Source organism: Emiliania huxleyi (assembly GCF_000372725.1).
Source record: "Emiliania huxleyi CCMP1516 unplaced genomic scaffold EMIHUscaffold_286, whole genome shotgun sequence".
NCBI classification, from domain to species: Eukaryota; Haptophyta; order Isochrysidales; family Noelaerhabdaceae; genus Emiliania; species Emiliania huxleyi.
The window spans coordinates 71,952-98,733 of record NW_005199885.1 but is presented as its reverse complement, the minus strand read 5'-3'; the positions used below and the strand labels follow the sequence as shown (position 1 = coordinate 98,733).

Genomic DNA, 26,782 nt, shown 5'->3' with positions numbered 1-26,782 from the left:
GAAGGCGCGTATCATGCAGCACGGCACCGACGTGGTCATCGGAGACTTTGACGACGAGCAGGAGGCGGCGCGCGCGTACGACGCGAGGGCGCGGCAGATCCACGGCGACAACGCCATCCTCAACTTTCCGGGGGACGGGCCCGAGCAGCAGCAGAGGCGCATGCCGGAGTCGGTTGGGCGGGCGATCGGGGAGCTCAGGGCGGCCGTGGGTCGCTGTGGCCCACGCTTGGCCGAGGCGATCGGGCAGGCGATAGAGCTGCTGCAGGAGGCGGCGGCAGCCGATCGGGGCGCCCCCGCGCTTGCCGGAGGTGGGGGCTCGCTTTGCGGCGCGGGCGCGCCAGCCCGCGCCGAGCAGAGCGCGCAAGGCCTCGCGGCAGCAGAGAGCAGCGGGATCTTTTGGCCACGCGCAATGGAGATTCCATGCGCTGGCAGCCTCGCCCAGATCGATGCTGGCCGAGCGGGTGGCTTCGACGGGGGCGGCGAGCCGGCCAGCGAGTCCGTCCCGGAGCGGGGCTTTGCGCGCGTCCGCCGCCCCGTCGTGCCGCATTGGGACGCGCGCGCGCAGCTGGAGGCGGGTGCCGAGGGCAGGGCGCCGCCACGGCCGGGGCAGCCACAGCCTTTGCGCTCTCCCCTCGTCCTGCAGTACCCCTTGTCTTCCGAACGGCAGAGCCCAAGAGGGAGTGGGAGGCGCGACGCCCCGGTGGGCGATGCGGAGGGTGCGATGGCGCGAGGCTTCGCTTTGCCCGTCGCCGCGTGGGCTGCGCCGTTGCTGCCCATTGCCGCGGGTGTGCCGTCCTTTCCGGCGATGTTTGAAGCGCCCGTACCTCCGCGCGCGGCCCCTCACGCGGGATCTGCAGCTCCGCCCGCTGTTCCGTGCGCAGCTCCATATCTTCCGCCGGTCGCCGCCGCGCAGCCGCAGCAGCAGTGGCAGCAGCAGCTGGCAGCCGCCACCAGCGGCTTCGGCATCCATGGCGCCTACGGAGCGGTGCAGGGCTACTGCCTCCCAACTGCCGGCGCCAGCGCTGCCACACTTGCTGACGCTCGGCCATCCAGCCTGACAAGTCCTCGACACCCCGGAGAGCACGCTCTGGTGTCGGGCGGGTTGCACTTTGGGCCCGCCACCCTGCCTCTCCCTGCCCAGCCCGCTGCGGTCAGCGGCAGCGGCGCAGCTTCCGCCACCCTGCCACTCCCTGCCCAGCCCGCTGCGGTCAGCGGCAACGTCTCAGTGCAAGCCCCGCCGACAGTGCAACTCGAGCCGCTGCCGCAGCAGTGCAAGGCGGAGCCACCCTCGCCGTCTTCTTCGGCGGCGGCAAGCGCAGCGGCCTTGCCATACCACTCTCCCCAGCTAAGCGCAACGCGAGTGGCGCATACGTACTGGGCGTGGGGAGCGGCGCCGGCGGGAGCGGCGCCTGGCACGTTCGCATCGGCGCTGGACCCGCCACCGCTGGCACTAGACTCGTCGCCCACCTCAAGCGCGGCTGTGCCAGAGGCTGCGGCCCTCAGGGTGCGCAACGAAGTCCTCTCTGGAGCCGCGCCGGCGGAGGAGGACTCGGACGAGGAGGAGCGGCGACCCCTCGCCGCGCGCGCACCGAAGCGCGCGCGAGGCGACCCGCAGCAGGCTGGCGAGGGAGGGAGGGGCGAGGGAGGCGCGGGCGGCGCAGAGGGAGGCGCGGGCGGCGCAGAGGGAGGCGCCGGCTCCGACTCAGAGGAGGGCCGGCCGCTTGCCACCAGGCGGCGGGGGGCGGCGGCGGGGAAGCCGCCACCGAAGATGGCGAACGCTTCACCGGAGAGCGGCGGCGAGGAGGTGGAGGCAGCCGGGGCGGCTGAGGCAGCCGGGGCGGAGGCTGCCGGCGCGGCGGAGAAGACGGCCGAGAGTGGGGCAGAGATGGTTGGGGCGGAGGAGGGCGAGGAGGAGGGCGAGGCGGAGAGCGAGGTGGCGAGCCGGCAGGAGGTTGCACCACCAGAGGCAGTGGCCTACGCGCAGGCGCTCGCGCAGGCGGAGGAGGGGGCTGAGGCGGAGGAGGAGGAGGAGGAGGAGCCGGCGGCGGTGGAGGGTCCGATGTCGGATCACGTGCGGCGGCGGCGGCTGCGCTCGTCCTCCTTCTGCATCACTTGGCGCGGCCTTCTCGACGTGGAGCCGTGGCTGTCGCAGCTCCGCAAGGCGACGGCCGTGCCGCTCGTCTCGTACTCGATCGTGCACCTCGGCCGCGGCGCGCCACCGCCCTCGTGGGGCGTCGCGCCCGGCGACGCGCCGCCGCAGGCGCTGCGCTCGAAGGGCACCTACGCCGCGGTCAAGTTTGAGCGCGCCGTCGACGTGGCCATGCCGCGCTTTGTGGGGCAGGAGGCGGGCGGAGGCGGCGCCCTGACCCCTTGCGCCGTGGAGACGCACCCGCTGCCCGAAGAGACGCTGAGGGGCCTGTTCGCGGACTGCTGCGCCGACCACGTCATCGATCGGTGGCAGTCGCTGCGCCCGCCGCGCGCGCCGCCGCCCTCGCGGGGGGCCGATCGGACCCCGATGGACGTGAACGCCGAGCAGTACGGCAAGTTCATGGCGCCCGCGGCGCCGCTGCGCACGCCCTTGCGGCCGGAGGAGGTGGAGGAGGCGCTGGCGCAGCACGCGGCGGCCATCCAGGAGGCGCTGGGCGTGCGGTGCATCGACCCGCGCGCGTCGCCCGAGCTCTACACGTGGGCGCCAGATTTGGAAGGCGCCCTCGCCGGCGAGGAGGCGGCGGCGCGGGTCGCCGAGCGCCGCGTCGTGGAGTGGGAGTGCCGGGCGGGGCACCGGTTCGGCGCGAGCGTGCAGTGCCTGATGGCTCAGGTGCAGCGACGGCAGTCGCAGGCCTCGCGCGCGTCGGCGCGCTGGACCAACTCGGACGCGGCGTGCCCGGTCTGCGAGGCGGCCGATCTCCGGCCGAGAGGCGCCAAGCCGAGCCCGAAGGGGTGCGCCTCCCCTCACCCCACGCATCCTGTGAGCAGGCGGCCGACCTCGGCCAAAAGGTGCTCCTCGAGGCGGGCGTCGCGTGCGAGTCGGCCGAGTTCGTGCCGCGGAGCGGGCAGTGCGAGCACCACGCGCTCTGCATCCGGGGCAAGGGCCACCACGTGGCCCAGCCCTTCGCGTACGGAAGCGGCCATCCCGCCTGGCTATACCCCACCGGGACGACCTCGGGCAGGCAGGGCTGCGTGCTGCTCCGGGGGCCGCGCGGCGGGGGCCAGGCCCGCGTGCCGATGGCCTCGCTGCCGATCGCGGGTGGCGGCGGTGTCTTTAAGCTCACCTTTTGCTGCCGGCTGGGTCACCGGTGGCAGACCAGCGAGCGGCTCTTCAACCACACCGAAGGCGGACGCAACCGCGTGAGGATCGGCAAGTCGGAGCTGCTGAACGCCGGCGCCTACAACGCCAAGCTGGTGGGGCCGCACTCCTGCTGCGAGTGCAAGCTCAAGGGGCAGCGCGACCTGCTGCAGAGGGCGGCGAGCAGCTACTACGGCAGCCGGGACCCGGGGCCCAGCCCGACGGACGCGGCGGCCGAGTGCGAGCGGCTGCTCGCGCTTGACCGCGACGCCAGCGCGTGGGCGGTGCTGGGCCTCACGGGGCACGACCGCGGAGCGGCGCGGCAGCGCTACTACGTCCTCGCCCGGCTGCTGCACCCGGACAAGTGCAGCCAGCGAGGAGCCGCGGACGCGTTTAAGCGCGTCGCCGACGCGTTCCGACGGATCGACGGCTCCTCGAGCTTTTGATCGTACGTTTTGTTCGCTGGCAAGGAGAGTTCAGTACGGCTAGGTGGAGTACGGGCCGCACAGGGCGAAAGAAAGAATTCAACAAAAAGAACTCTCTCTCACCGACACAGAGGTTCGACACAGGTACCAAAAGGAGCACAGCCCCTTAGGCCCACCTGGCCGTCGCGTCCGCTCGCTTCCCGAAAGAATTTAAACAAAACAACTCTCTCTCACAGCACACAGGCTCGACACAGGTGCGAACTGGCGCGTGCTAGTACTCCCGAAAGAAAGTGACGTGACACACACACACACACACACACACACACACACACACACACACACACACACACACACACACACACACACACACACACACACACACACACACACACACCGCTCACCCACGCGCACTGGGCCTTGCACTTTGAATGCCGTGGGGCTCCTGTCGTCAGACGTGGAGACGCGAGGGTTGCCCCCCCTTGCCCCACCACCTCGTGTGTGTGGAGAAGTTTACCTTACCTTACCTTACCTCCCGAAAGAAAGAAAGCAAGAAAGAAGATTGACAACCCAAGGGAGGGGAGTCACAGGAGAACACACTGAACAGATGTCCGGTGGAAAACCCTCGGACATTTTACGAACTCCTTGGCGACGTGCGCGTCGCGTCGCCAAGGCTCTGCGACCTCGGTCGTACCATCGGCGACCTCGGTCGCACAACCGGCCGGCTGCGCGGGTTTTCAGCCAGGTTCCCGCGCACCGGCCACGAACTCGACTCGCACAGCAAAAAAAACGGTGCTCGCGCGCCGCTCCCACGCTCCCTCGATCCCTCGCTCACTTGCTCACCAAAAACCGCTCGACCAGACCGCTCGACCAAAAACCGCCCACTCAACGCTGCAAGCCTGCAGGTATAGCACAGCTCACAACCAGCACCCTATGTAGTATGAACCCCGCGCGTGCTCGCGCCCCAACTGACAACTCATCATCGTCCCTCGGACACCACCCGCAAGCCGCGCCACCTTCGCCCACCTCCAGCCGCGCCACCTTCGCCCAGACGCCCACCGCTCTCGCATGCCATCTCGACAATCCTCTCTAGGCCCCAGACTCCTAACCACTTCCCTTGCTCGCCCAGGACCACAAAGCGCCACCCGCGCGCCCATTGACCCCCCAATCAACCCACTTGCTGTCCCTCAATCGCCACCCGCCAGATGTACTTCCCTTGCCCACCCAATACTCTCACCCTCCTGACCCGGACAGTCCAGGTACAGGAAAAGCGGGGAGCGGGGCCCGATCCAAGGAGCACCCCGTCGGCCCGGGAGGGCTGTGAATTTCGGCGCGGGCGGAAGGCTGCCTGCAGACGCTCAGTCCCCAGCTGAGCTGCCGAATCCTCCCGGCTAATCCCCTGACCTGCCGCCTGAAACGGGACAACATTACTATCTTTACACCACCTCACACACACTCCCCTCAGGGCTAAGCAGTGCGCAAGTCCACCCGAACTCTAGGCGAGGCGTCGACCACTCCTTCGGAATAGCTCTCTCAGTGGCTGCACTAGCCACGCCCAGAGATGGCGCGCGCGGCGCGGGCGGACATGACTGGAAGAGAAAATGCGGAGATGCTAGCTCGCAAGGTAGATGTGCTCAGCCAAGGGTAGGGGATGAGGGGAATGTGTCAGTGTGAGGGGTGCACCAACCGCAGAGCGTTGTGTTTTGCCTTTAAGACTTGAACAGTTTTTTTAACATATGCGGCAGATCGACACCCGTGAGCTCTGGTAGCGGCCGGGCGGGCGCGGCGCGCGTAGCGCTGTGAGGGGGGCGCCATCAGACCGCTCTCCACCCCCTCGGTCAGGTCTCCGCCGCACTGCTCGAGGGTGCGGTAGGGCTTTTTTCCTGTGGGACACGGCCCGGACATGTCAGGGGCGTGTCCTGGACATGTCCCGCCTCGCTGCATGCCGTTGCCTGTCTGCATGCTGATGATGCGTCGCACGCCACGCGCCAGCAACGGCAGGACGGCGGACGTGTCCAGGCCATCGGCGTCTGCCCTCCCGCTCCGCCGCCACAGGGGCCGCGCCGCTCGAGTTCTGGTAGGTCCCGCCAGCGCACAGCTCGCACTCGGAGAGGCCGCCCGTGGCGGCGTAGCTGCCCTTGGCGCACGGCGTCTGCGCGGTGGAGCCCGTGATCGGCCGGCGTGCAGTCGGCCTGCTCGTCGTTGTCGGTCGCGCTCGAGTAGGTGCCGCCCTCGCACGGCAGCGGCGCCGCCGCGCCCTTGGCGCAGTAGGGGCACACAGTCGCGGCAGCCCGTAGCGCCCGTGTCGTTCTGATATCTCCCGCCGGCGCAGCTGGCGCACTCGGCGAGGCCCGCCGCGGCGGCGACGGTGCTTCCCGCGCCCCGCGTTGCGCTAGCGGTGCCGGCGGGGCAGGACTCGCACGCGGCGCTCGAGTTGGAGCCGATGGCCGGGTTGAAGCTGCCGGCGGGACAAGGCTCCCAGACCATGCGGGTGGCGGCCTCCTCACAGTAGCTTCCGTGAGGGCAAGCGGCGAGGCCGACGTCGGGAGAGAAGGAGCCGGCGGGGCAGGTGAGGCAGTCCACTTGGGCTGCGAGGGGCTGATGCTGGCCTGGAGCGCACGGGATGTATACTCCGACACATCGAAAGTGGGAGCGAAAACTCAGCCTGAGTTCTCAGCGCCCTCACGGCCCGCCGATGGCAAACCCGACTCCCTCCATCCGTGTGGCGCCGCCCGATGGTGCCGGGAACCCTATTCCGGAGCGATTTCCCCTAGGGTTAGCGCCGAGAAAGCCGGGCCCCTTAGCTCCGGCTAGGGCTGCGGGGCCTCCGAAGCCGACCCGAGGAAGGGCCGACTTAAGGGTTAGTATAGCGGGCCGATAAGGCCGCCCACACCCGCGAGGATGGCTGTGTGTTTGCCTCCCTGACTCGGACGGCCGCCTCAGAGGGCGGGAGTGCTTCCTATCGCCCTCTCACCCGCGGGTGATGGCCGAGTCCACGGAGCCGCACGCTGCCTCTCCTTCGACGCAAGGCTCCGACTTCTATAGAGAAAACCCCATCTGCACCAGCGTTTTAAAGTGAAATCGTCAAGAGAAATCGATGCACCGGGCTGGGCTTTGGGGTAGGCAGCCACCTTTTTGAAGGTGAGGCGTATCTGCCGACCTGTGAAGACGCTTTACTTGCGAGCAGTGCGTGGACCAGATGGCGCGAGGGCACACCGCAACATGGCTAAGGAGGCAGGGAAGCTTCTGCTCCGAGACGGCCGCTCAGGACCGCAAAATGGTGTTCCTGAAGGTTGTGTTAGTCGGGCTGGCCAGTCCCCGGGGCCTGACGGTCCAATGTTTCCCTCAAGAGTACTTCTCCCCTACCCCACCCTTCCACTTTAGATGTGTCGGACCATGCGGGGCGCGCGCACTAAGACAGTGATGGTAGCTCACCTAACCCGTCGCACCAGGGCTCCAATTCCATCTCTCGCTCGAGGATCTCGATCCTACCGTGCCAGTACGGCGGTCTGGGCACGAAATTATTCCTCCCCCAGCGGTTCATGAAGATATAAAAGAAGAAACCGGTGTCGCCAGTGTGAACAGCGACTTTTGAGAGCTCACAGCTGCTGCCGAGCGCTCTGTGTCGCCCTGAGCTCAGAGAGCCGCCCTCTGCGCGCGGGGCCTGGCGCACGCGATCCGGGCCATGCCGTTTAGCCGCCCCTTTGCCTGCCAGACGACCAGCGCCCGCTGCCAGCGCAGCTGGTGTGGTGTCTTGATTTGGGCCGCGTGCGGCGAGGCGGCTCGCGCCGCCCGACAAAGCTAAACCTGCCTGCCACACCGGCTTCTCTCGCCTCTCCAAGGGCGGCACCGCGTAGCACTGACTCACACACGCCCCTCCTCCGCGCGCGGGCGCGCGGCGCAGCCGCAGGCCGCTGCGGCGGTTCTGCTCCGCCCTTGCGCCGCGGCCTCATCGCCGCTGCCGCCGCCGACTCGGACAGAGGCACCACCGGCCAAAAATACGTGCCATCCAGGCCGTCGCGGCGGCGCCCCGAGTAGGTTCGGGTACGGGATGCTCACAACCCGCGCGATGGAGCGCGGGTCGGCCTTCAAAGGCGTCCGTAGGTGGCGGAGGACCGCGCTACTTTCGCCGATCATGCCGGTCGCGTCCAGGGTATCGGCACCGCCAAACGGACCTTACCGGCTCTCTTAACGGTCCACACACGACTCCCCGGCGCGTCCCCCAGTAGGCGCGCGTGCGGGCTGCTCACACGCCGCGCGAGGGCGCGCGGCTCGGCCGTGAAAGGCGTCGGTAGGCAGCGGAGGTCCGCGCTACTTTCGCCGATCATGCCGGTCGCGTCCAAGGTATCGGCACCGCCAAACGGACCTTCCCGGCTCTCTTAACGGTCCACACACGACTCCCCGGCGCGTCCCCGAGCAGACGCGCGTGCCCGCGGCTCACACGCCGCGCGAGGGCGCGCGGCTCGGCCGTGGAAGGCGTCGGTAGGCAGCGGAGGACCGCGCTACTTTCGCCGATCATGCCGGTCGCGTCCAAGGTATCGGCACCGTCAAACGGACCTTCCCGGCTCTCTTAACGGTCCACACACGACTCCCCGGCGCGTCCCCGAGCAGGCGCGCGTGCGGGCTGCTCACACGCCGCGCGAGGGCGCGCGGCTCGGCCTTCGAAGGCGTTGGGAGGCAGCGGCCGAGCCCGCCTTCACCGTGACGCCGTTCAAGTGCCTAAGGCGGTAGGCGGATCACCGCACTTCTCCCCGGCGAGATGAGGCCCTCTGCGCTAGAGGAGAGGCGGATCAGACTAGGAGGAGCGGCGGAGGCCATCAAGCTTGTCTCGAGTAGCCCTCGCGCGCGCGCAATCGCGTGGCGGCGGTAGACCGATTTTCGCCACCGAGACGAACACCGACTCAAAGGGTTAGCCGTGACAACTTCGTGTGTATAGCGGCTGATACGCTTATTCATACCAATTCTTTGCACCTGCCGCTGCGGCGTGCCTCCGCCTCATCGCCCTCTCTGCGCTAGATCTGCTGACTAGCCCGAGAACGGGCAGAACGGGCCGTCCTCGCATACTCCGACACATCGAAAGTGGAGCGAAAACTCAGCCTTGAGTTCTCAGCGCCCTCACGGCCCGCCGATGGCAAACCCGACTCCCTCCATCCGTGTGGCGCCGCCCGATGGTGCCGGGAACCCTATTCCGGAGCGATTTCCCCTAGGGTTAGCGCCGAGAAAGCCGGGCCCCTTAGCTCCGGCTAGGGCTGCGGGGCCTCCGAAGCCGACCCGAGGAAGGGCCGACTTAAGGGTTAGTATAGCGGGCCGATAAGGCCGCCCACACCCGCGAGGATGGCTGTGTGTTTGCCTCCCCGACTCGGACGGCCGCCTCAGAGGGCGGGAGTGCTTCCTATCGCCCTCTCACCCGCGGGTGATGGCCGAGTCCACGGAGCCGCACGCTGCCTCTCCTTCGACGCAAGGCTCCGACTTCTATAGAGAAAACCCCATCTGCACCAGCGTTTTAAAGTGAAATCGTCAAGAGAAATCGATGCACCGGGCTGGGCTTTGGGGTAGGCAGCCACCTTTTTGAAGGTGAGGCGTATCTGCCGACCTGTGAAGACGCTTTACTTGCGAGCAGTGCGTGGACCAGATGGCGCGAGGGCACCGCAACATGGCTAAGGAGGCAGGGAAGCTTCTGCTCCGAGACGGCCGCTCAGGACCGCAAAATGGTGTTCCTGAAGGTTGTGTTAGTCGGGCTGGCCAGTCCCCGGGGCCTGACGGTCCAATGTTTCCCTCAAGAGTACTTCTCCCCTACCCCACCCTTCCACTTTAGATGTGTCGGACCATAGAATTCCTGGGGAGGGTACCCATTCGGTGCTGGTAGCGCCCTAACGCTGCTTGTACAAGCAGCGTTAGGGCGCTCTCGTCACGGTCGGGCGTGCGAGGCTCCTGTGCCTCCGGTGAAGCCGATGCTCAGCCCTCTCCCACCGTCGCGGTTCGCCCGTCACCTCGCCTCTCCGCAGGGTTCATCTCTCGCGCCGTCTGCATCTCTCCGCCGGTCGCCAGCACCCGCGCCACCGACTAGCTGCACCGCCACTCGCGACGCGCCACCCTCGCCCACAGCCTGCATACGCGCTACTCCCGCCGTGCCTTTGCTACCACATGGATCGCATGTCACTGCAAACGCGCCCGCAGCCGCGCTTTAAAGGTCTGCCGTGCTGGCTGACATCTCACTCTCCCGCTCCTATTGCATCTGCCTCCCGCCTCCCAGCTCACATTTCACGCTGCAGTAGGTGCTCCTGTCGACGCTGCCGCCGCTGCCACCGCTACTGTCACCGCTCGTTTGATAATCGACGCCACGCTTAGCGGCAGCGAGATCCGAGGTTCAGTCAACTTGCCTGGTGCGCTCTTGCGCGTGCCTTCAAGATCCACAAGTCAATTTGTACCAGAAATCCAAAGGTGGTGCAAAATGGATATCTCAAGATTGGCCTTTACTTCGCGCACCTGCTCTCCGCCGCCGCCGCTTACCTGCTGGCACGCCACCGCCCCGCGTCGCTAACTCAAGCCTCCCTGCTGCTTCGCACCCCTGCCACATGACTCGATCGCCGTCGCTGCTACCGCCCTCTCCGCCGCCCTCGAAGGCGCCACCAGCATTACGGCCGCCTTCATATCTCATTGATGCTGCCACCAACGCCACTTCCTCGATTCTGTGCCGCTGCAGCGGCGAGGCGCCGTCGCCACGATCGCCGCCAGCGCTGCTGACAGCCTCGGAGGGGAGCGTCGCCGTGGCCGCGTTCTGGTCTGCCCACGCTTCCCTAAAATGTCTAGGACGAGCTCAGAGGCTAAGGGCGCATCCTGTGGGACCATCTAGCTCTACTGGGTCCGCGACGGCGGTCGGCGCACCCCCGTCTCGAACGTGTGTGCTCTCTGTCTGTCTGTCAGCTGTTTCGGCTAAGTCGTTTTGTACCGGATTTCAATGTTAGTGGCAAAACCGCGGAACCGAAAATGGCGTTTAATTTCGCGCACCTGCTGTCCGCCGCCTGCGGCGGCGCTCCGCGCCGCTTGGGGCGCCTGCGGCGCCCCTGGGCGCGCTGCGCGCGCCTGTTTTGGGGGGGCTACCAGCACCGAAAAAGTGCCGAATTCCTGGTTTGGTGCCCGATGACGGGCTCGGGTCGGCGGTCCCCTCCTCGCAATAGTGGCCCCTGACGCACTGGCCGCTGCAGGGGAGGGTGTGGTGAGGGGCCCCGCTCCTGCTGTTTCCGTAGTAGCCAGCGGGGCAACAAGGTAGCACTCGGGCGCTGAATGAAGTCGCCCGGTCGGCATCCAGAAGCGGGTGCTCGCTTTCTCGTAGCTTGATGAGTATGTAACGGTTCTTTCGATTAAAAAGAGGCCCCCCAAGAATGAGACTATTGCCGCGTTCGCGCCTAGAGTTCGCGCCGACCGAGCTGCCGACCATCAATCACGGCCCACGTGCGTATCTCTACGGCCGCGCAGCCGCCTCGCGCTACGCTCTCCCTCCCACATCTCCGCTGGTTGGTTGGCACTGCTGTTGCTGCTCGGCGGCTCCCCGTCCGGATCAGCCCTTGCTTACAGCTTAGGTCTCGCCACACGTCCTACGGCTGCACTACAGGCTGCTGGCACGGCTCGGCGGGGCGCCGCCGCACGAGGCGCGCCACCGCTATGCGGCGGCGGAGGAGCTCCCACCGCCGCTGGAGCGGCCCCGCGTCGCACGGCACCGCTCCCATGCTGCTCAGCGCGAGGCGCAAGCTCACCGTGCGGTGCTCCGGAGCCGGGTAGAGCGGCACCGCCACCGTGTCAAAGAGCTTGTACGGCGGCTGCAGCAGCACCTGCGGCGTCTGCTGGAAAAAGTTGCGGAACGGAACGCCGCCGCAGGTAGGGTCCTGCTCGTGGACCATTGCGACGGCGATGCGTCGGTCCATCGCCGCTTGCACGAGGCGCGCGACGGCGCCGCCGGCGTCCAGGAAGGTCTTATCGTTCAGGTAGAGCAGGCACACTACGTGCCCGGAGAGCGGGGCCGCGTTGACTCCCTCGAGCGCCTCCTCCGCATCGCGGATCGTTACCGTCTCGGCGCTGGCGGTAGAGCCGCGCCCCTCCCTCGCCGCCGTCTTGAGCGCCCTTGCAATGCCGACGGCGCCCTCGTTGTCGCGGCACACGAGGATGGTGACGGGGCCGCTAAAGGCACAGGGCCCCGGCTGGCGAGGGACCATCACTCCTCCAGCAAGCTCGGCCGGGCGGCTCGCGTAGTAAGGAGAGTGCAGCAGCATGCGCATCGCGACAGCCTTGAGCGACTCGAGCTGAAAGGCGTTCACCCGCACCCACACAATCGGCGGCGTCGCCTCAAACACGCGCGCGAGCATCTCGCCTGGCCCGCTGTAGGAGGGGTAGGCCGGCGGGGCGGTCTCGACGCAGTGCTCGCGGCACTCTGCCTTCAGCGCCTCGATCGAGGCGCCGCCCTTGTCGACGTCAGCCTCCTGGATCGGGATGAAGGGCCGGTTCGAGCCTAGCGCAGCGTACAGCTCGCGGCGACAGTTGAAGCTCTTGAAGTATCCCGCACTGAGGAAGACGAGAAAGGTCGTCGCGTCTCTGACCGACTCCTCGAGCCTGCCCACGTCCTCGAGGTTGTCGACGTCGAGCCAGATCCGGACGCCGGGGAGAAGAAGCTGGAGCTGCCGCACGACGGTGTGCGTCTGGTCCTGGCCGGTCCCCCAGCAGTGCGAGATGAAGCCGTGGAAGTGGCACTCGGGGGACAGCTCGAGGACTGGGGGGCGGCCGGAGGAGCAGAGGCGGATAGTGGGCATGCGGACGGCGCTGACTGTCTTGAAGAGGACGACGAGCAGCGATGCGGCGAGCATTGCGGCGGTGAGCGCGATCACAAACTCACTCGCTCCGCGCGCGCTGTCGAAGCCGACGAGGGCCTTGCACATGTCCTCGTAAGCAGCGCTCTCGCACAGCTGAATCACCGTGCCGGAGGTGAAGCAGCAGGCGAGAAACAGATTGGCGGTGCACGCGAGGTAGAGGTCGTCGTCACGCTTGAAGGGCCGGGCGAGGGCGAGGGCGGCGAGGTAGAGGGCTGAGACAACAGAGGCGACGAAGAGGCGGAGGATCTTGCTCGACCCGGTGTCTGTCTGGATGAAGAGCACCAGAGAAGCGAGGGACAGCTTGCGGCCCAGATCGACGACCTCCCAGAAGAGGAAGCGCGGATCGTAGTCGCGCCAGAGGAAGCGGCAAGCGCGGGCCGTGGCCCTGACTCGCTGCGCCCGCACCTCGGAGCGGATCGAAAGCAGGAGCGCCAGGAAGGCTAGCGGGAACAGGATCGGCCAGAGCACGAAGAAGGCCCAGAAGTACGCGTCGAGGCCGCTGTACTCGTCGTCGTCGGCGCTGCAGAGCACGTCGAGGTCGGCAACGAGGTAGCTGCGCCTCTCCGCTGTCAAGTCGTCGACATTAAACGACTCGCACTGCCGCGCCTTGAAGATGGAGCGAGACACGGAGGGCAGCACGAGGTAGGCGACGAGGATGGCCCAGTAGAGGAGGCGACGCAGCGTAGCGCGCACAAGGTCGCGCCGGAGGGCGTCGGCGCGACCAGACAAGAGCCACTCCGCGAGGGCGCAGCAGGCGAGGGCGGCGCCTCCGAGCATGATGGAGAAGATCGGCCACAAGCCTGCGAGCAGGAGCCGGTCTCCCATCGAGCCGATGCAGGCATCGGGATAGGTGAGGCCAAGCAGGTCGAGGCTGATCGCGTCCATGAAGTCGGTCCAGCGCGTGAAGTCCTCGTGGAGGCGGACGCCGTAGACGGGGCCGAGCGTCGCGGCGATCTGGTAGAAGCTGACCAAAATCTTGAACTTGGGCTGGAAGCCGACCTAAGGCAAATGGCGCGAAAGGTGTCTCGCCACACGCAATGTGTGAGGCAGCGACGGGCTACTTCCATTCTGTGATCGGCAGAAGTCCACGGCAGGAGAAGAGGCAGTGCAGGGTGACTGAGGGAGCTATACACGCCGACCTGCGACTCGCAGATGTCAAGACGTGCTCTAAGGCGGCCCCACGCCTCGGCGCGGGCGAGGACGCGGTACAAGACGAGCCCTGTCCCTGCAAGAGCGACGACGACTCCCGCCAGGATGCCGAACTGCCCCGTCGTCGGGCAGTCGGCGCAGCCGCGCTCCGCGCGGCTGAAGTACTGCTCGTCGCTCACGCACCACTCGCAGAGCGGGCCGGTGTGGCCGAGGTCGCAGCCTGGGCCGGCGCTGCCAGACGCCGCGACGAGGCGGCGGGAGGTCTCCGCCGCGCCGCCCGAGCCGCTGCAGTGGTCGGAGGCGTCGCACTCGTGGATCTCGGTGGTTCGCTCCGAGGCGCGCCAGTAATCGCGCCGGACGCCGAGGGTCTCGAGAGTGGTATTGGTCGCGCAGTTGGTGTTCAGCGGGCACGCTTTGCAGTGCTCGGTCGGGAAGCGGAAGATGTCATCCGGAAGGGCGCTCGCGTCCTGCAGGTAGAAGCCCTCCTTGCAGATGGAGCAGGTGACGTCGCCGCTGTCGGAGCTAGTAGGGTAAGGGCAGGGGGTACACTGCGACAGGCCCTCGCTCGCAGCGTAGGCGCCCGCCTCGCACTCCTCGCACTCGGTGGTGGAGGCTGCGAAGCGTCCGATCGGGCACAGCTCGCAAGCAGACATGTTGGCCGAGGGGGCGATGCTGCCTGGGGCGCAAGGCGCTGGCTGCGCGGCGCCGCCGGCGCAGAAGCTGCCAGGCGCGCAACCAACGCAATCGTCGAGGCTCTCCAGCGTGGTGGACGCCTTCCCGTTGTAGAAGCCCGCGGGACAGGTCGCTGGCAGCTGAGCGCTGCTTCCCTTGGGACAGAACGTACCCGGCGCGCACTCGAGGCAGCCCGCGGCTCCGGAGTCCGGCTGGTACGTCCCGAGGCCGCAGACGGTGCACTGGCCCTGAGCAGGCTTGGCTGCGGTTCCTGGAGAGCACACGGCAGGCGCGGCGCCGCCTCCCGCGCACGACGAGCCGGCGGGGCAGGCGAGGCACTCGGGGTCGCCGTCGGCGTCCGTCACGTTGGCGTACGTGCCAGGCGAGCACTGCGCGTCCAGCTCGCGCGACGACCCCACCGGGCAAAACTTGCCAGCAGCGCAGCGGACGCAGGCAGCGGCGGCGGGCTCGCTCTGGAAGTAGCCTTGGCCGCACAGCTCGCAGGCCTCGCTGCGCGCCTTGGCGGCGAAGCTACCCTCGCGACATGGCGTCTGCTCTGTGGAGCCGGTGGTGGCAAAGTGGCCCGGATCGGCAGCAGTGCACTCGCTCGCGTCGGTGAGGTCCGTCTTGTCCGAGTAGGTACCCGCGTCGCAAGGCAGCGGCGCCGACGCGCCCTTGACGCAGTAGCGTCCCTTCTCGCATTCGCGGCAGGACGTCGCGCCCGTGTCGTTCTGGTAGGTCCCGCCAGCGCACAGCTCGCACTCGGAGAGGCCGGCCGTGGCAGCGTAGCTGCCCTTGGCGCACGCCGTCTGCTGCGTCGAGCCCGTGGTGGCGAAGTGGCCCGGCGAGGCGTCGGTGCACTGCGAGGCGGCGGTGAGGTCCGTCTTGTCCGAGTAGGTACCCGCGTCGCAAGGCAGCGGCGCCGACGCGCCCTTGGCGCAGTAGCTGCCCTGCTCGCAGTCGCGGCAGGACGTCGCGCCCGTGTCGTTCTGGTAACGGCCCGCAGGGCAGTCCGTGCACTCACTCAGCCCGGGCTCGCCGCCAAACGTCCCAGCACGGCAGCGCGCGCACGTCTCGTTGCTGTTTGCGCCGGCGGTCGGGCTAGAGGTACCGGGGGGGCACTTCTGACAGGCATCTGGTGAGCTGCTGCCCGTCTTCTCGTTGTAGCTTCCCGCAGGGCAGGGCGTGAGGCCGCCGCCACAGTCGTCTGTGACTTCGCAGTACCCACCCGCGGCACACAAATCGCACGACGTCTGGCCGCGCTCCGGCTGGAACTCGCCAGCAGGGCACTTCACACACGCAGCCTGGCCGGTGAGGTTCTGGTACTGCCCTGCGGCACAGTCGAGGGGCTGGATGGTGCCTGCATTCGGGCAGAAGCGTCCCGCGGGGCAGTCGGTGCAGCCGGTGGCGTTGAGCTGATCGGCGAACGTGCCAGGAGGACACTCGTCGCAGGGACGGTCCGCGCCGGCTGTGGACTGGCTCGTCCCCGGAGAGCAAGGGAGGCACGACTCGGCACTGGCTGCGCCAATCACGGGCATGTAGAAACCAGGCGCACACGGGAGCGGTTCCGCTGTGCCCTTTGGACAAAAGTGGCCTCGCTTACACGCACCATCGCAGGAGGAGTTGGTGAGGCCGCTCCTGTTCCCGTAGTAGCCAGCAGGGCAGAGGTTGCACTCGGGGACGCTGAAGTCGCCAAAAAAGGTGCCCTTGCGCGGCATCCAGCTGCCCAAGCGGCAGTCCCAGTCTATCGGCGAGTTTGTCTGTATCGTCGTGTCGTCGCCAGCGGTATTGCCGGTGAAGGAGGCGTCGCTGATCGAGGAGGGCGTGTTTGAAAGGTACAGCACCGAGCCTGACCCGTCCGCTCTGTTGTCGATGAAAGCGATACCCGCGATGGAAAGGGAGATGCTGTACCACGCGTAGACGACGCCGCCGTACTGCGGTTGCGAGGAGAGAGTGGGGTGAGGCAGCCGTGGCCCTCTGCATCTCTCGCCCCGCTGCCGTGCGGCGCTGCTGGAGTGCGGCTAGCTCTACGCGGCGCACCGAGCCAGCCGAGCAGCCCGACACGTTCGAGCCGCTTAGCGAGACCGCACCGCTGTCCCACGCGTAGACGACGCCGCCGTTCTGCGGTTGCGAGGAGAGAGCGGGGTGAGGCAGCCGTGGCCCTCTCTATCTCTCGCCCCGCTGCCGTGCGGCGCTGCTGGAGTGCGGCTAGCTCTACGCGGCGCACCGAGCCAGCCGAGCAGTCGCTCACGTTCGAGACGATGATCGAGACCGGCGCACCGCTGTCCCTCGCGTAGACGACGCCGCCGTTCTGCGGTTGCGAGGAGAGAGCGGGGTGAGGCAGCCGTGGCCCTCTCTATCTCTCGCCCCGCTGCCGTGCGGCGCTGCTAGAGGCGGCTAGCTCTACGCGGCGCACCCCGCCAGCCGAGCAGCCCGACACGGTCGAGCCGCTTAGCGAGACCGCACCGCTGTCCCTCGCGGAGACGACGCCGCCGTACTGCGGTTGCGAGGAGAGAGCGGGGTGAGGCAGCCGTCGCCCCTCTCCATCTCTCTAGGCGGCTAGCTCTACGCGGCGCACATAAGCCGAGCAGCTCGTCATGGTGGAGCCGATTATCGAGACCGCACCGCTGTCCTCCGCGAAGACGACGCCGCCGTCCTGCGGTTGCGAGGAGAGAGCGGGGTGAGGCAGCCGTGGCCCTCTGCATCTCTCGCCCCGCTGCCGTGCGGCGCTGCTGGAGTGCGGCTAGCTCTACGCAGCGCACCCCGTCAGCCGAGCAGCCCGACACGGTCGAGCCGATGATCGAGACTGCACCGCTGTTCTTATACGCGGAGACGACGCCGCCGTCCTGCGGTTGCGAGGAGGGAGCGGGGTGAGGCAGCCGTGGCCCTCTCTATCTCTCGCCTCGCTGCCGTGCGGCGCTGCTGGAGGGAGGCTAGCTCTACGCGGCGCACCTCGCCAGCAGAGCAGCTCGTCATGGTGGAGCCGATCATCGAGACCGCACCGCTGTTCCTTTTGGCGTAGACGACGCCGCCAGAGCCGTACTGCGGTTGCGAGGAGAGAGTGGGGTGAGGCAGCCGTGGCCCTCTGCATCTCTCGCCCCGCTGCCGTGCGGCGCTGCTGGAGTGCGGCTAGCTCTACGCGGCGCACAATGCCAGCAGAGCAGCTCGTCACGGCCGAGCCGGTTATCGAGACCGCACCGCTGTCCCTCGCGTAGACAACGCCGCCGTTCTGCGGTTGCGAGGAGGGAGCGGGGTGACGCAGCCGTGGCCCTCTCTATCTTTCGCCCCGCTGCCGTGCGGCGCTGCGAGCCTGTCGAGGACTGGGGCTCCACTCGAGGTCATGCGCTGCAGGGGAGGCGGCTAGCTCTACCCGGCGCACATTGTCAGCAGAGCAGTCCCTCACATCCGAGTTGATGATCGAGACCGCACCGCTGCTAGACGCGTAGACGACGCCGCCGTCCTGCGGTTGCGAGGAGGGAGCGGGGTGAGGCAGCCGTGGCCCTCTCTATATCTCGCCTCGCTGCCGTGCGGCGCTGCTGGAGTGCGGCTAGCCCTACGCGGCGCACCCCGAACGTGCCAGCCGAGCAATCTCTGACCGTCGAGTCGATGATCTCGACGTCGCCTGCGCCACTCGCGGACACAACGCCGCCGTAGCCCGTCGTCCTCCCGTTGACGAGGGTCAGACCCCGCAGGGTGAGGCTGCAGCCGCCCGACAGGGAAAAGAGCCCGGTCTGTCCCTCGCCGTCGAGCGTCGCGCCCTCGCCGCTGCTCGCGACGGTCACCTTGATGTCGGAGCCGCAGCTGATCCGGCTGTTCAGCTTGAAGTCCGCCCTGGGCGGCAGGTAGATTGCGACGTCGGCTTGCGAAGTAGCAGCCTCCGCGATCAGGGAGCGGAGCTTAGCCTCGCTCGACGCGGACGGCGGCGGCGGCGACGGCGGCGGGGACGGCGGCGGAAGGGACGGCGGCGGCGGCGGCGGCGGGACCGGCGCCTTGGCCGGAGGGTACGGCGGCGGCGACGGAGGGGCAAGTGGCTTGGGACCGGCGCGCGCGTACACGCGGGTGATCATGCTCGAGCACGACTTGGACGACGAGCCGTAGTACAGGGTGCTGCAGCTGCTGTCGCCCGAGTTGCAGTTCGACTGGCCGTAGACGCCCGTGCCCGAGCAGACGCCGGTGGAGCCGGAGACCGTGTTCTGCTGGTCGCCGTCGATGATCACGCCGCCGCCGCCCATCCACGCGAAGTCGTCCGAGGCCAGAGCCGAGCCGGAGGCGCCGACGGAGCCGGTCCAGTACACGGTGGTCGAGGTGCCGACCCACGTGCCGCTCATGGTGACGGGGCTGCTGAGGAGCGAGCCCGAGGCGGACCATGTGACGGGGATGCCGCCCAAGTTGGCCGCGGCGAGGGTGGCGCCGATCGTGCGGTCCGTGTCGAACTTGTACTCGAGCGTCAGGTCGGGGCCAGTGCTGCCGTCGCAGTAGAACTCCTGCTCCCACGTGTCGGTCGTGTCGGTGACGCAGTCGGTGCAGACCAGCGGCGAGGTCGACGTCGCGAAATTGGACGGCTCCGGGCCGTACGGCAGGCTCTCGGCGCACCTGGAGCCGCTGGTGACGGCGAACTGGACCAGCACCTTGGGCGGTGATGGCGGTGAAGGCGGAGGAGAGATTGGTGGCGCGGACGGTGGCGCCGCTGGTGTGCCGCATACGCCCTGCAGGAAAAAGAGGATCGCAATGCCAACTCGGAGAGCACGCGTGCTGGCGAGCAAGGGTACGGAGATCGCTGCGTGGCTGCGGCCCTCCACCCTCTTCTTCTTGACCTGCCCACGCAGCAGCGGCTCAAGGAACTCCGCGAGGAGCAGCGCCAGCACGGCTGCACAAGGGTGGAGAAAGAGCAGGGACGCCGCATCGTTCTCTGAGGGGGCCGTGGCGTTCGTGAAGCTCTCCTCGAGTGAGGGGTCGCCGATCTTGGTCGCGCCGGAAGTCTCGTCAAATGGGGCGAGGAGCTCGGCGTAGGCGCCGATGTTGAGCGTGGAGGTAGGCGGGTAGGTCTTACCGATCCCGGTCTCGATCTTGGAGTGGGCCGTGGCGGTCGTACAGTCCGCCTCGTCCGTCGTGGAGCCCGGGGCAGGCTTGTTCTGTGAGGGGGTGGGGCGGGGGGGAGTTGGGGCGGAGGCGGGGACGGCGCGCAGCGGAGGCGCCGATGTGGGGCCGACGGTGTGGGAGCGGGGAGCGAGGGCGGGGCGAAGGGGGGCGAGAGAGGGCGGAGGGCGGCGCAGGGGAGGGGGCGGAGCAGGGAGAGGCGGCAAGGGAGTTGGGGGGCGGCGGGGGAGGGCGGGCGGCAAGGAATGGTGTGTGGGGTGGGGAGGGAGGGAGGTGGCGGCGGCGGAGGAGGGGGCGGGGAAGGGAGGTGGGGAGGGCGGCTGGGGGAGGGCGGGGGCGGGGGCGGGGGCGGGGAGGGGGAGAGGGTGGTGGGGGGAGAGTGGGGGGCGGCGAGGACGCCCCGGCGGAGATGGAGAGGCGGGGAGGGCGGCGGAGCATGCCCCCGTGAGAGAGGCCAGACGGTGTGGGAGAGAGCGGAGAGTCGCACACCTTTGTGTCCGTCTCGTCGGCCTCGCTCTTGGAGTGGGCCGTCGCGGTCGTGCAGTCCGTCACGTTGCTCGTGGAGCCCGAGGCCTTGATCGGATCCTCAGAGACGCAGAGCTCGGTGAGCGGCTGCGGCGGCTCCGCGCACCACACAGGGGCGCCGCCGCCGCCGCATGTGACACCGATGGAGTTGACGGTGGAGTCGGCGAGCGAGACGTCGCCATTCTTGACCGCGCCGGTAGCCTCGCCAAAGGAGGCGAGCTCGGCGTCGGCCGCGGCGCCGATGGGCTTGAGGGTGGTCGGGGCGGCGGCGCGCGAGGCGGCGCCGCTGAACTTGGAGAGGTTGAACGGGTAAGAGAAGGTCGGATGGAAGGTGCCGACGTCCGGACGGGCACCGAACAGAGCCCACCCACCCCCGAGGACGTCTTGGTGGAGCAGGAGCTCCGCGGCCTTGTCGGGTTTGCGGCAGGCAGACGCCGCGAGGGAGAGCGCTGGCGGCGCGTCGGTCGGGAGCTTGATTTGGAAGTCGGCGCGGCTGCGCGTGTCGATGAGTGCCCCCCCGCGCCGCGGACGGGGGCGAGTGGCGGCGTTTGAGGGCGTCACGAGAAGAGCGAGGGCGAGCATGACGGCGTGCAGCAGATGTGAGCGGAGAACAGAGCACGAATTGAGATCGCAAAAAAAACACGTCTTCACGCAGCATCTCAGAAAAAAAACGCACCCGCCTCCAAAAGAAAAACCAGCCACGCGCATCACTGTGGTGAAAACTTTTCTCTCTCTTTTTTGCATGGGGATAGTTTACTTTCGCGTGACAGGGATAGTGCGTTCTTTCGCGTGTTTTCTTTCTTTGCACAACACGAGGGAGTTTCTGCTGCACTTGGGGTGGGACGACGGGGGTAGACCGTGCTGTTGCTGTGAACAGCTGGGGCACGCGCCTTATCTGGCCCGGCCCCTTGGGGACTTGCGGCTCGGGTGCGACCTCTAACCGCGGGTCGCAGACCGTGCTCTCGGTGTCCGATGACATGGCGCCTCTTCACGATCAGCACGCCAGTCTGTTCACACCTCTCTTCTGTTCACTTCACGGAGTGACAGGGGTTGTTACCCGCGGCTCATATTGCTAAATATAAAATTCCCAGTCGATTTCTTCGGCGACTACCTTTACAACAAGGCCCACCACCGGCGGCCCCACGACGGCGTCCTCGCCGCCTGGGCGGACGCGATGCGCGCCCCGGCCAACGCGCCGGTCGTGCACGGTGACAAGGAGAAACCAGAGCTCACCCGGCAGTACAACGAGGGGGGGGGGGGGGGGGCAACTTGAGAATCGTGCTTTTTGGGTTGGGTTGGGTTGTCGGCACGGGTTGGGTCGGTGAGTTGCCGCTGTCCACCCAACCGACCGCGTGAGATAGGGTGCTGACCTCCTGGGGAGTCGACGGGTCCCCGGTGGCGACGGGGGTGCTCTTGGGGGGGGTCCCCCCAGACAAGGGGGTCTGGGGCGCAGCCCCAGGAAGCCGCCGCAGGCCCCGATTTTTGGGGGCTTTTTTGACTGATTTTCATGAGGTGTTGCTACTATTTTGGGACCAGCCTAAAAATGGCTACAAATACAGCCACACCAGCTGCTAGTCGTGTGAGCTGCTACTGTGTGGCAGAGCAGAGAGGGCTTTCAGGAGCACTATTCAGTTTGATCCAGCTCAACGTTGCGGAGTAGTAACACTGTTCCGTTACCGTGAGCGGCCGGCGGCCGGCGGCGGCCGGTGCGGCACGCGGAGCACTGTGAGCGGTGACGGGTGCGGACGAGCGAATGAGAGGTCCCTTTCAGTGAGAGATAGGCAACCTTGTCTCTAATAACACATCTCCCACAGATAGCGACCTCTCATTCGCTCATCCGCGCCCGTCACTGCTAGTCGGGGCACTCCCGGCGTGCGGCCCGGTCCCGGTCGTCACTCCGGTTGCTCGTATGTTCACACCGTCAGAACTCAGCTCCGCTAAGGATTCAGTGTCTGAGACGTGGGCATCTTACACAACTTTTGTAGTAGAGCACAATGGCACCCTTGCATTAAGTGCATCACTTCGTTATTGGACCGTATTGGAGACCCCCGTTTTCGGCCGCCGCGGCCGGAGAGCACCCCCGTCGCCCCCGGGGGCCCGTCGACCCCCCAGGGCTGACCTTTCTCGCCGAGGCTCGCCGTGGCCCCACACGGTGGCCTCTGCTCGCGTTTTCGAGCCAGGACCTTCGTCCGGGCCCACGGCCGGCACGCCATCGTGACTCCGCGCGCTGCCTCGGCCTCCACCGGCTTGCTGTGCGGACGGCTTCTTGTGGCTCTCGTCGAGAGCGTTTTGGCGGCCTGGCGGGTGGGAGAATATGTGTCGTCTGTTGTGTCACTGTGTACGTCATATCGGTCTTGATAACAAGCACGGTCGATCCGTTGAAGCGATACACACGTTCCTATCACGTTGGACGGCTTGCACGGAGCTCTGTGCCCCCGGCACACAGGAAGAGCCGCGCTGCAAGAAGAGCTCGATGGGGAGTGAGAAGCGTCAGAAGATTTTCAGGGGTAACCTGAAGTCCGTCGTGGCGCTCTTATTTCCCCCCAGGTTTGACCGCGCAGCTTTCAAAACTCGACGATATCTTCCGGAAAGACTGAACTTCCCGCAGGCGCCGCGGCAGCATGAGAGGCGCAGAGAGGCTGCGAGTGCTCGACGAGTCTTCGGATCCGCCCTCGTCCCCGCCCTGTATCCCATCTCCTTGCGGTGGCTCTTGTATGAGTCCCCATATGACCATGTGATTTCTTGGCCTTCCTTGACTCCTCTCTCTGCAAACAGGACCATCACCTGCGCAGCTGCCTTGCCTAATTGTATCTCCTCGTAGCGTACGAAGTGCGTCGCCCTCGTGCCTCGTTTCGGCTCATTCGATGCTGCAGGCCAGTCGAAATTAATTCGCGCCGCGACGCTGTCAAAGTCGTCCCCGCTCTCGTCGTCACTTCCATCCAGCTGCGTCCCCCGCCTGCTGCCGTGTGTCGTGACAGTTCGTCTGGTACTGTCTCTGGGGTGGCTGCGCCGTTCCTGTCCGGAAGATCTCCCCAGTGTAGATGCTACACACCTCGAATTTCTCCAGCCTCCTCGTCGCCAGTAGGCCGAGTTCCCCTTCCGCTATGCTAGAGGGGCCTACCTTCGCCCCTACCAACGTGTGCCGCCCGTGCCATCTGCCATACACAAAGCATTACTCTCACGACACACGGGGATCGGGTGGAGCGGCGGCGGCGGCGGCAGTGGCACGCGCGGGCGGACGGACTCGGACGGGGCGGAGCAGCGACCGCCTGGGCGGCCGCTGCTCTGTCTGCCAGAGCGCGCCGTCTGTGCGCAGCTCGAGCGCGGTGTCAGGTGCACAGGGAAGCGTGGCGGCGCGGGGAAACGCGGCGGCGGTGGCGGCGGCGGCGGCGGCAGCGGCACGCGCGGGCGGACGGACTCGGACGGGGCGGAGCAGCGACCGCCTGGGCGGCCGCTGCTCTGTCTGCCAGAGCGCGCCGTCTGCGCAGCTCAAGCGCCGTCAGGTGCAGGGAAGCGTGGCGGCGCGGGGACGCGCGGCGGCGGTGGCGAGCAGGCGAGCGGCCCGCGCGCGGCGAGGCGGACAGGTGATCGGCAGGCGGGTGATGGGCCGGAGAGTGACCGCGCCCAGCGATTGGAGACGAGCCGATCGTCGCTCGGCTGCTGCTGACCTCGAAGGCGTGCGGAGCGCGACTGTCGGTGTCGGAGGGCGGCCGTCATTTGGCGAGGAGGGAGGACGACAAGTGCGCGTCGTACGGGTCGCTCTTCATCGGCCAGTCGAGCGGACGGGCGTCGGTCAAAGCACACCTGCCCGGCTGACGCCGACTCAATTGCAGATGAGTCGGAAAGGGAACGACGGCGTCGAAACAACCGCTCAGTAAAAAGAATCTAGACAAACAACTCTCTCTCACAGCAGACAGGCTCGACACAGGTGCGAACTGGCGCGTGCTAGTACTATCACCGGCACACCACCGGAGCCGCCTAAGCGACTCCGTTAAGAACGGCAATGCACTTCGCTCCGTGCACAATGCCGCTGTCCCCGCACGCTAGCTCGTTCACCGTCTGCCACGCCACGGCGGTGTGGAGAACGACAGACAAGCGCTGCATCTGCAGCCCGTGCCAGTTCTTGGTGGTCCATGTGACCTCATCGAGGTGCTGAGCGTGCGAAAGTTTGTTACTCAGCTGGTCCGCCGCCTGCCGAAGAATTCTGCGGACGCCGTCCCCGAAGCCGCCGAACGTCTCGAAGTCGAGCAAACGCAGGTCGCAATTCTTCTCCCGCGCGAACCGGTACTCGCCCTTCTCGTAGCGGGCCGTCACAGGTGCCCCCGCCTCCGCCTCCCCCTCACTCTCCCCCTCCTCCTCTTCCGCCGCCGCCGCCTCCGCCTCTGCATCCTCCGCCTCCCTCCCCCCTCCCCCCCCCCCTCCCGGCCGCGGCCATGCAGCATGCCCTAACACTAAGTCGAGCAGCGCCCGCTCGGTGTTGCCGAAGGCGACAAAAGCCCCCTTCCAGCCGAGCCGATCGCCACCCTTGCACGCAAGCGAGCTCGTCAGTTTCAAGTCGCCAACGAGGCGCACATGCCCTTTGCCGATGTTCGCCGCCGCCACGTCAGGTTGTTTTGGGTTACTGTAACTGAGGTGTGCAGTCGGCTCCATCTCGATGAGCATGCCCCACGCCGAGCGAAGGGTCTTGACGAGTCGTTTGAGCAGGTATTTGTGTCGTGTCGCGTGCTTCGCACGCGGGTTGACCATTGCGGCATCGCCGAGTTCTTCGTGCGGCTTGCCGTTTGGCGCCTTCTTGCCCGCCTCCACCGCCTGGCAGGCAACATCGGGCGGGAGGCCGAGGCGGCGCTGAACTGTAATGCGCATCGCCCACGTCTCCATCTTCATATCATCCCGCATGGGGATCGCATTCAGGAAGGCGCCAGCCCCCTCCTGGCTGACTGCGACGAACCGAATCGCCTCGCGCCAGCACTTGTGGTTCTTGCACCTGCCAGTCTTGTAGCGGCCGCCCTGCCGGGATGCCTCGCTGACGAAGGCGTCGGCGAGGGCGAGCCAGTTGCGATGGTGTACGCCGACGGTGTACCGCCGCTGCGCCTGCTGTAAGAACTCGCTGGTAGACGAGGGCCGCATCACCCTCCCGACGCGAGGTCGCGCCAGACCCTCTACACACCCGTCACCGCAGATGAGATCCGCACACACACACACACCTCACCTGACACCAAGGCTAGGGTTTAAATAAATAAATAAATAAAAACAGACACCTCTCTACTGTGAGGTGGGTAAAAAGGAACAGGTCCCCGCCCGTGCGATCTTTGTGCAGGGTTCTTTGTGGGTGTGGTCGGCGGCTAGCCGGGGTCGTCCTCCCGATGCAGCAGGGGGACTATCACTAGCCGTCTTCCACATGGTCCCTCGGATCCCTGCTGCTCCTAATCAGGGTAGGCTCCGCCTCACTGCATCTCGAACTGGATTCCACGAATTGATTTTCCTAGCGTCGTCAAAGTGAGCTGAAAGCTCGCTCGAAGAGCCGATGTCACCCGCCGACCGCCTCCCATCTCGCCGCTGCTCTGGCGGGGCGGCGGCGGGGCCTGGCGACGGCGCGCGGCGCATGTGCCGTGGCGACCCACCGGGCCGGCCGGCCGCGCAGGCGCCGACCGGTGATCGCCACCGCGCCCCGCCTCGGAACGCCGTTTCCGCTTGTGGCGTCCGAGGCGCTCGGCGATCCCGCTGGAGCGCGAGATCGGACCGGGTCGGACGCTCCTTTTCTCGCCGTAGGCACGGCTGGCCGGCTGGAGCAACGGAAAAACAAGAATCGGACCGGTCAATCCTCTCCGGCCAGCCTCGGGCTAATTAGAACTGCAAAAAATCGGAGGTTTCCGCCGCCCCGGATTCCACCTCCCTGGCCCTCCACGCCCCGCGCGCGCGACCGTATCACCGCCGCAGTCGGCCTCCCCGCCCCGCGCGCTGTAGGAGCGGCGCCCACCCACCGGAGACGCCTTCCCCTAGACCGCCCGACCACCCCACCCCCTTCGGCAGGTGCCTCGCACGTATTTCGAGCGCGAGAGGCCTCCTTTGAGGTGGCGGCCGGCCGCCGCTTCTCGCGGTGAGGCGGCATGAGGCCGTCCCCCCTTCGCGTTCGAAGGCGGGCCGGCCACGGCACCGGCTGTCGCGGCTCGAGGGCGGCAGGCGAGCCGCCCCCCCCTCCTCCCTCCCTCCGCCCCTTCCTCGCTTCCCCGCAGCGCTGCCCACGGCACCATCTCCTGGTGCCCCGCTGCCGCCCCACCCGCCGCGCCGCCCGCCGCCGATGGCCCGGCCGCCACCGCCACCGTCAGGAGGCGAGTCCACTGCGGATGGCTTGATCGCTGCCACGTTCAAGTCAAACCCTTTCGGGTCCAGTAAGGCTTCCGCCGAAGGAGGGCTCGCCGGCAGCCCGGCAGAAGGCATTCCAGCTGGCGTAGCCCTGACCTCGGCGGAGCCAGGCGACGATGGCTTGTCCAGCGCATCGGTGTCGTCCTTGGGCCCTGTACGCTCCAACGTGGTGTGGAGGTGATCAGTGTGGTCTGACCGGGTGGTATCGCCCCGGTCTAGGCCCTCTGGAGTCTCGTGAGGCGTCCCTCGTCTCTCGCTCGAGAGATGGTCATCTGGACCCGAATCATCGGTGCCCAGCACGTGTATGTTGAGTCGTACGCGGTCCTGCGGCTTGGTCGCGGGAGATAGATCGCCCGCGGTGTCACGGGCCTCCTCAGCCGAGGAAGACATGTTGTAGAGAGTGTCAA

At 67.2% G+C, this 26,782-nt stretch overlaps 3 protein-coding genes across 3 annotated transcripts; 1 reads left to right on the top strand and 2 right to left on the bottom strand.

The window, feature by feature from the left end:
- Positions 1 to 13: 13 nt before the first annotated feature.
- EMIHUDRAFT_116287 (hypothetical protein) lies at positions 14 to 3,732 on the top strand (the record flags this gene model as incomplete). Its single annotated transcript, XM_005776042.1, has 4 exons — positions 14 to 575; positions 882 to 985; positions 1,490 to 2,887; positions 2,977 to 3,732. The coding sequence occupies 4 exons, from the start codon at positions 14 to 16 to the stop codon at positions 3,730 to 3,732; spliced, it is 2,820 nt and encodes a 939-aa protein (XP_005776099.1).
- A 7,571-nt stretch (positions 3,733 to 11,303) lies between these two features.
- On the bottom strand, positions 11,304 to 13,636 carry EMIHUDRAFT_239307 (hypothetical protein; the record flags this gene model as incomplete). The annotated part of the gene is made up of 2 exons (XM_005776041.1): positions 11,304 to 13,568; positions 13,631 to 13,636. The coding sequence occupies 2 exons, from the start codon at positions 13,634 to 13,636 to the stop codon at positions 11,304 to 11,306; spliced, it is 2,271 nt and encodes a 756-aa protein (XP_005776098.1).
- A 2,436-nt stretch (positions 13,637 to 16,072) lies between these two features.
- Positions 16,073 to 20,991, bottom strand: EMIHUDRAFT_239306 (hypothetical protein; the record flags this gene model as incomplete). The annotated part of the gene is made up of 13 exons (XM_005776040.1): positions 16,073 to 16,324; positions 16,431 to 16,511; positions 16,618 to 16,701; positions 16,807 to 16,887; positions 16,969 to 17,046; positions 17,153 to 17,236; positions 17,343 to 17,432; positions 17,539 to 17,619; positions 17,770 to 17,850; positions 18,446 to 19,096; positions 19,190 to 19,489; positions 19,977 to 20,213; positions 20,899 to 20,991. Coding segments are annotated over 13 exons (2,193 nt in total), but the record flags the coding sequence as incomplete, so codon positions are not given.
- Positions 20,992 to 26,782: the final 5,791 nt, after the last annotated feature.